This window comes from Bombus bifarius, unplaced genomic scaffold, assembly GCF_011952205.1.
Source record: "Bombus bifarius isolate JDL3187 unplaced genomic scaffold, Bbif_JDL3187 scf7180000008490, whole genome shotgun sequence".
Classification (NCBI taxonomy): Eukaryota; Metazoa; Arthropoda; class Insecta; order Hymenoptera; family Apidae; genus Bombus; species Bombus bifarius.
In genome coordinates this window covers 2408-11226 of record NW_022884681.1, presented here as the reverse complement: position 1 = coordinate 11226, position 8819 = coordinate 2408, and the positions used below count along the sequence as shown (strand labels likewise).

Below are 8819 nucleotides of genomic sequence, written 5' to 3'. Positions count from 1 at the left end.
CATCTGGTGGAACGCGATGCATACGTATCGTTAATTTTACAACGCGAATGCGCCATCTGTCTCCATTATCGAATACTGTATTTAAACCGACATCTCTGTCCATACATGGTTCTTAAGCAACATTTATTCTAATTTTCGCGTTTTAGATATATACGATAAATTCTTTCCATAGTTTACCGTTCTTTGGCCTCGTACATTACGCTCCATATACCGAGTATGCAATTAAATTTCCTTATTTTTATAATTTTCCTGAAGCTGTTTAAAATTCATCGTTCCATGGTAATAAATGCAATATAATAAAATACAAAGTTTATTATAATAGATGTAACGGTGATACGTATGGTGATTACCCACTGTGCAAAATCGCTGGATTTTACGAACGTAAGCTTATTCACGCTAGGTAAAAGTACGTCAGAACGCAACTTTAATAATCGAAAGTCAGAAGGATAATGACGTAAGTCGTAAGTAACGGTCGTCATCGTTGCGGTTCCTTTTCGAAGAAGATAGTTTATATAGATATCAAATGACGGAACAAAGATATACCGTTATTTGATATCGTTCTATTTATGGGTCAAATATCCAAGCTTTGTCAGAAAGTTCTATCAAAATAAGGATAACATAATCTTTAAACGTAATACTTTCGCGTACAGAGATTCTTGCGTATCTAGATACTTAACTTCTTTTGTCACTAGTCGTAGCTAGAGCGGAATATTTCACACGATTGTTATTACCCAAATACTATCGATAAAGAAAACATATCGAGCTATCTGTCGATACGGGAGCATCGTTCGATTTTACTATTCCTCGTCGTTTCATTCAATGCGGTTGATGAATCATCGTTAAGTAGAAATATCTATAGATCGAGGGCGCATAAAATTAATGAAAAGCGTGCCGACGCCGACGCCGACGATGACGTTGATGCCGACGCCAATGTCGAATCCAACCACAGAGTCAACGCCAACGCTAACGCCAACGCTAACGCTAACATTCAACGTCATCAGCAACGCCACCCCGAAGAGAAATACCGAACGAACCTATATTCTTGTGCTTTATTTCACTACGTTTCTGTGTATAGGGAAAGACTTTGCAGCGCATGCTAAAAGCTCCAATTATCGATCCATCTGCGCCTGAGCTTTCGCGTTCGGCACACAAGCTTCGCGTACGTCGCCTAGGTGAAATCGTCTTACGTGCAATCGACACAACCGACCAGATCAGACTTATTTGTTTCATACTTGTCGACGTTGCGAGTACAAGCAAAGAGAAAAAGATGCCACACCGTATGGATAACACCAAGGCGATATTTATATTCTGTGAGTTTCTTCGATTAACTATCAGGCTTAGGAATAGGGCTGCTTAGTCAAACTAAAAATCCAACTTTTCGATCGTGACGCAACCAATCGACTTATCGCGCTGGTTAACTATCAAGTTGCCTCGTTCTGCTTTCATCGCGTTTGCAACATTACGTTGAACATTATGTTGTAAAACCCAAGGACTTTAATTAACCGAATAGTGGGAACGAGAGTAGGGGACGTCGTGTCAGTCGAATTTCGCTGACATTTTCACGGGATTGAGATTTTCATTCCAGCGGTGCTGTATCCTTCTTGCTGTATTTTACAATTACATCGTTAATTCGCGACGTCCTGTCGAAGAATAAGATTTTAACGCGACCATCGCAAAAATAAGGGAGCAACGTTTCACCAGATGCTCCATGCGATAGCGCGCGACGTCATTTTTACGGGGCGGTTTTCATAAAGTCAACTACCCTGAATCATTCATTGGGAGTGACAGGGGTGAGAAACTTTCATTGAAAAAATCATCGACGCGCGCACCTTCCTGGGAAGGACAGTGGCAAAAGAATTACGATGAAGAAGCCTAGCTCGTCGTATCGTGACAAATGATTTTTTCTTTCAGGGTGTGTCCTGAGTACCGCGTTCAGCGTACCTAGCTCGTCGCCGACGCCGCAAAAATTGGACGACCAACTATACACGACACGTCGAACACCGAAAATTCTCATCGACTTTCCAGGTTCCAAGTCCAAGTCGAAGACTTCGCCATCTCAGACTTTGGTAAGAACACTCTGTCACAACGTGAACGAACGCAATCGCGCAAACGATGTAGCAAAATGAATTCCGCATTCCCGTAATCTGCACCAAGTTCATTTCATCGTCACTTGCATCTAGTTTTAATAGTAGTTCTCGTCATCGATATACATACATACGTATAGACGAATAGTTATCTAATCGAAGTCTTAAAGGATACGTACGTATTTGTTGCAAAACTACTATTTCCCAATCAAATGTTTTATCAGCGCTCGCGATTTTTTTGCACACGATTCCATCGTGTGACCCACGATCATGATTCTTCACCCCTTTTTTTTTTATAAATAGCCCAAGCATAACCTGTTGCTCTTTTCATACTGTTTTCGCGAACCATACACGTTCGACTACGATACCTCGACTCGATTCGCCATACGATTTGCAATTTTCACAAAGTAAAGAAATAAAGCCAGCTACTATCGTGCCGGAATATACACATAGTAGATCCATGTGCGATCGATTAAACGATTTAAACGTAGAATATGACTCTTCGCGAAGCTGGTCTATATTTATCGAGGGAAGGGGCATTTATTTTAAATCCACTTTTTTCAAAGAATAATCTTCATATCGATGCATTTTAAAGCTGGTGGGAAATTTGAACGAAGCGAAGAGTACTACTACAATGTCCTCGGAGTCAACAACGACGCATAGATCATCTTCCGCCGAGCAACCTTTGTATCGTCTGGACGGTAATAATGGGCAAGCTTGTATTCTTCTGCAAGTAGACGCCCTGATCACCGTGAAATATCGAACGAAAAAAGGAGAGGACGAAGTAAGATCAGACAGCGTAAAGAAAATACAAGAGGAAAATTGCGAGAAAAAAAGCATCGAATATTGTACTTCTTTTTAGGTGGCGAATATTTACGTTCCCACCGACGCTACCGTGACCGGCAATTGCGATAACGAAAATACAGTGACGATGTTGCTCAAGTGGGATGCGTACATACTATCATGGAGCTTCGCAAAGGTAGGTAACACATCGCTTTTCCTGCGATTTTTCTCACTATAGTCTTTTATCTTTTTCTTGGCTACTAGTTCCCTGATTATTTAAAGCCTAGAGCTTATAGGAGTCGCACCTACCAGCGGATTTCCAAATAATTTTATCCACATCTTCCTGATTCCGCCGTAACATTGAATAACCTTGAAGCGACCTTATCGTACGATAAATCGTATATAATTCGACGTAAATCGGTATCATTTTGATAAACGATCCTGTGTACTATCCATCACTGGCAAAATTACTAAATTTTTAATTACTTTGAAGACATTCAGGCAAGTGGATATATCTTTACCGCGTAGGTTTACATCTAAATTTAGAAGCTTCAACCCCGTCCATAAGATGTGCACGATTGCTAACAATTACTGTTTTGTAGCGAAATTTTTCTCAGTTTCTTTTGGCGCGTGCTAGGAGTCGTCGTTTAAACTTTTGCAATCTATACGCACTTTGCAACTGCGTTCGCGATCTAATGGCTTTGTTTCGTATATGGAAATTAAATTAAGAAATTAAGATCATTTTAACGAAAATATCGTACTTCAGGGAAGCTAGGTTTTTAAGGCGATAAACTAATTTGTCTGGACAAGTAGACGCGTAATAATCTTCTTTCCTTTAGTTATACGCTTAGTTATTATACACGGGCCATTCCTAGAAACGGTCGAGGTCACGAATGTTGCGTTACCCTCTCTCTCGTACAAATCGATACGCGACCAACCCTTTTTCCTCCTTCCATTTTTCTGCGATTCTATTCTTTCGGGGTTTTTCATCCGTGCGCGACGATTTTCGATTTCCGTTAATGACGTTACATCGTCCGAAAAATTCATCGTTCATCCTCCGATCGAAATTGAACCGATTCCCAAGACGACGGTGAAATAACGGAGCAAACGAATTGTTTTTTCAGACACCCGGTGGTGAACGTTGGTACGTGGAGAAGATCGAACTAACGTACAACTCGAGCGATCGACACTTCTTAAATATCGATCAACCAAGTAAGTCGATTGGAGCGGAAGGCTCGTCGCGCGAGATGTTCGTTTCCCCGATCGGATAATCACGAATCATTTTTCTTTCAAGACAAAACGATTAGATTGAGTACCGGACAAAAGCACAGCTCCATGCTGTTCCCGACACCGGTTGGAAAGTCGTACGCTTGCAGCGAAGAAACGGAAGTTCAATTGACCGATGGGAAAAATCACGCCATAGTGCTCCTCAGGTATTAACAAATATCAAGAGCAAAAATTAATCTTAGGACATTCTGCTTAGAGTATAGAGAATCGTGTTAATAATTAAGCTGGCGATAGTTAATAATCGGCGGATGGATTTTTATTCGAAATTTCAGGGACATGAAGCTGCAGCCGTTCAAATTCAAGAACAACGAGTTTGCTGTGGAATTCTCGTGCACGTCGTTGAGCGCGCGCGGATTTCGGGACGAAACAGCGCCTGTCGCGGTTGGTTCGACGTTGGCTGCTGCCGTTCTACTTACTATCACCGGCTATGCGGCCTATCGCTACTTCAAAGTGAAGAAAGTCAAATACGACACTATGGAGTAAAAGCTTTCCGGGGGACGCTGCCTAAGGCGATGCAACACTTGGAGAACGACCAATCTTTTCTACGAGATGCTCTTCTCTGTGGTCGCGTAATCGTCGCTGTCGTCGACGACGTGATACGATATTGTCTTGGTCCACCTTGATACAACAATTCATCGATGCAAACGTTCCTTCCAAAATCCGGAGTTACGTTCGTTCGAAACTTCTATCCCGACAGTACACCAACGTCAACATTTTATCCATGTTCCCTGAACCTTTGTAAATCATTATTCGCGTCGAACTGTCCTATTCAGAGTTAACGACATCAATCGGAAGAAAAAGAAAACATCCGTGCGGTTATGATTGTCCAATTCGTGAAACGCGTTCTTCGCCATCCGTTTGCAACTCGTATCGACGCGTAGACGTCAAACGAAACTTCATTGGTTCGTACTTTTAGGTCGGTCGCAAACGGCTACAACTTGTCTCCGTAAAAGTCGTTGGTTGCGAAGAAGATCGATCGGGACGGATCGAAGCAACCAACGAGCAACGTTCGGGATAATTATTAATTAAAATACACCGTGTTCGTGTTAAATTCGTGTTCGCGAGCTCCGATGGTTGTATCGATAGATTTCCAATTTGGTAGATATCGGTCCGCTTCTCCCTGTCGTGGATAACGCGGATTAATAAACATCGTCTACGTAGGAGGCAATACTCGGAAGACTACGCCGTTCGAGAGATACAGCACTCTCTTTCTCACAAATCGTATACTTGAACTAAAATGTTTGTATCGTGTTTCGTACTTTTTATCGATAGCTAGCTGCGACGCGAGTCGCGAGGAATCTCGTACACATAATTCTAACGTATAGCGAGCGATCTCGAAGCGGATTGATCTTTTCTACGTTACGATGTCCGTTTGTACGCGTGTCGAGTTGATGCCGTTTGCTTCCGATGATTTGTGAAATCCTTCGCTTCGGTAATTTATATCATAAAACGATAAAAAAAAAAAAAAAAATAGAGAGAGAGAGAGAGCGAGAGAGAGAGAGGGAGAGAGAGTGTGAGAGAATCGTCGATTTCCTCGAAATTCCGAGGAAGGAAAGCCCTGATTGGCAGCTGAGAGTAGATTCGTTAGGAAAACGAATAGCATAGACGAGCACAGTTCTACCGCGGTGATACTCAGATCATTCGGCATCGTTCGACGGTTTCAGATTGCTAGTTTTAAGCTTTCGTCATTTCTTCCGTTTTCAAATGTACATAGTATTTAACAGCGTCGTCGTAAACGTATCGTGTCGCAAATGACAAGACTCAAATACGACGTTTAATTTCATGTAAACGGCCGAATAAACGGTAGATTCTACTTCGTCGAGTAGAAATCGTTTCGCTGTTTTATTTTAAGCGCGTTTGAAATAAACCAGCGAGACAAAAGTCGCGCGATTTACGAATCGTGGATCGGCGTGTGGCATTTGCATTTTATATGTGTGACGATCGCTAGATTAAGTCGTTTCGTTTTTATCTTCTAATTCTCGATGTAATATATCGTGTAAATATATTAGGACGCGATCGGCGAAGCTCCCTGTATAGAAAGCCCAACGTTTCCAACGAGAGAGAAAGAGAGAGAGAGCGAGAGAGAGAGAGAGAGAGAGAAGCACAGCTACCTACGTTGCTCGAGGGAAATTCAACGTTAACGCGTAACAAATCGCGTCCCGATTAATTATCCGTATCGTTTGTCCGATCCGTCTTCTTATCCTTCGCATCTTCTTTTTCCATCGTTCGCGAAACGAAACCGCGACGCGATTCGCAAACTTTGGCGAACGCGTCGAGTTTTCGCCTACCTTAAGTCTGTTCAAATTCGTTACTAATCTAAAGTAACATTCGTTACTACTCTATAGCGTATGGATAGACCATTGTTACGTATAAATACATATCTTAACGCGTAAACTTATCCCCGAGACGATCGAGCGAAAGAATCGACGGTGAGCCGTCGTGCTTTGGGAACAGGCGAGGCGAATAAGCGAATACACGTGGTCGTCGATCTTTAATCAACGATATTGTAAAGGTTTTCGCTATGTGCGAGTATGGAGAAGGTAGAAAAACGAAGCTTGACGAGACAATTGAAGGGGAAGGATATCGAATCGAACCGGCCGATCGACGACTCGATCCCAAACGTCGTACTTAAACGTAATCTGTACGCGTGCGTATATGTTTACGCGTGTTTCGCAGGAATAATATTACAATTAGGGATATGTGCGTAACACGAACCTCTGTCTTCCAAGCGTGTATTAAAGTTAAACTTTTGTGTGTATATACCTATATATATATACACGCATAGAATACGTGTACATTTATATATACACACGTATTGCACATGTATATGCATATATTTATGAACATTTACACACACGTATGTTATATACACTACCATACATACACAGACAGACACACGCGTACACAGAGAAAAAATGTATTTGAAGAACGAAGGAGAGATGATATTATGGTTATCGCGTATCTCACTTATCGGCATACATATCTAATAAAATTGAAGGTGAAAATTAACGTGGTAACGATCGATTCGCGATGTTTCGTCTATAGAACGGAGAAACGTGTCTTCTTTTTCACGTAACTGGAGAAATTCGAAGGACGTGCGTCTCGAATCGAGGATATTCTGTATAGGGTGGCGTGTGATGTCCGTTTGAATTTTTCGATACAATACGATTAGTTAGAATACGCCGGCATTGTTGATACGCAAAAATATGGTCTAGATGTAATTATAAAAATGTATTTTTGTGCTAAAGTCAATCTTATTATAAACATTATCGATAGATAGCGGTCGATTGAAGCGGTAGCTCGATGCCTGTGACTTTCACAGTTTCCCGTTACGAGGCGTTAGCAACGACGCGACGCGACGCGACGCGACGCGGCCCGGCGCGGCGTAGCGTCGCATCGGCCAGCAATAAAACACACACATAGCAGGGGTTGTAAAGTACTTACGTTTATGGAAATGAGATTACAGAGCAGGATACAAAGGTGAAACGAAGGCGCGAGGCCGCGGAAAACTTCGATGGAACGAGATGGAACCAACGAATCTCGTATTGCTTGACATACTATGCATACGCGGCGAGCTTCGAGCCTCGTAAGAATCGATGTAACGAGCGGTACACGAGAAACAATGCGAAACGACGAGTTACGTGGTTAGCGCGCGTCAAACAGAATTGTATCATGTCGATCAAAAAATAAAGGCTGTTATACAAGTTTGTTTGTTGCGTGTTCGATTAACCGGAAATTTGTCGGCAAGGTGTCGACGAACAGCCAGAGACGATTAGACGGAGGGCAGAATTTGCACGTGGACCGTAGGTAAGTACGTAGGTGTGGATGGGAAGAGAAAGGAAGAGAGAGAAGGGGATCGAGCGACGTAATAATTTCGGCTGGTAGTCCGTGGAGGAGGGCGTGAAAAGCACAGTCGAGCAGGCTTACGTCGGTCTCGTCGTCGTGCGGGGAGTCCCCCGGGGTTTGCGCAACGCGGGGCACAGTTGTCGATACAGTTCATTGTCGCAATGTCCATTGAAATCTCCGCGACAATAGGTGGAGCAGGCTGATCGCATTGTCGTCCGCGTACATCTCGAATCCCTCTGGCTGGCTGGCTGGCTGGCTGGCTCTGGCTGGCTGGCTGGCTGGCTAGGCCGATCTTTCGGAAAGATCGGGTCGGTAAGGAAAGGTTACGTCCCTTAATCTCTCGGATCTTACGCGGCCTTCCAGTTTTGCTCGTTCGTCGGTCGTAAAAAGTATTCTCTCGAACGATGAAAATCGTTTGCGGAGGATGACGCGACAACGCGTAACATAACAACGATCAGGATGTAAAAGGGGTTGGCAAAATAATTGAGCGTAATTGGTCAGGTTTGATGACAGATGCGATCCTGGCGGGGGTTCCAGGCACAAAGCACGGACGGACGAACGAAGGAGGGATAGGGATAGGCAGGGGGATGCGGACGGGAACGGGGATGGCCTATAATTTATAAACTAGGGGCTGTTTTGGGGTAATTGCAGATAACGATGAGGCGGTCCGGATAACAAGCCGACATGGGAGTCACTGGACACCCTGCCACTCCAGCATCCACCGGTAACACCATAACCTTCGTTATATACGGCTATTCTCTCGTGCTCTGTATCGTTCGCATCGCTGTCCAACCATAAGTTACGTCACGCGTGACACCG

The 8819-nt window shown here is 43.3% G+C and overlaps 1 protein-coding gene across 1 annotated transcript; it reads left to right on the top strand.

Moving 5' to 3' along the window:
• The first annotated feature begins 1033 nt into the window (after positions 1-1033).
• Positions 1034-5625, top strand: LOC117213038. Its single transcript, XM_033458249.1, has 7 exons — positions 1034-1310; positions 1912-2066; positions 2680-2868; positions 2947-3063; positions 3992-4079; positions 4162-4300; positions 4427-5625. Exons 1-7 carry the CDS (start codon positions 1094-1096, stop codon positions 4635-4637), a joined length of 1116 nt encoding a protein of 371 aa, XP_033314140.1. The 5' UTR covers positions 1034-1093; the 3' UTR covers positions 4638-5625.
• Positions 5626-8819: the final 3194 nt, after the last annotated feature.

Coding starts and splice junctions, on each gene's coding strand:
- LOC117213038 (XM_033458249.1), top strand. CDS start 1,094: ATGCTAAAAGCTCCAATTATCGATCCATCTGCGCCTGAGCTTTCGCGT. Junction 2,067..2,679: donor CTTCGCCATCTCAGACTTTG/GTAAGAACACTC, acceptor TGCATTTTAAAG/CTGGTGGGAAATTTGAACGA. Junction 4,301..4,426: donor CACGCCATAGTGCTCCTCAG/GTATTAACAAAT, acceptor TCGAAATTTCAG/GGACATGAAGCTGCAGCCGT.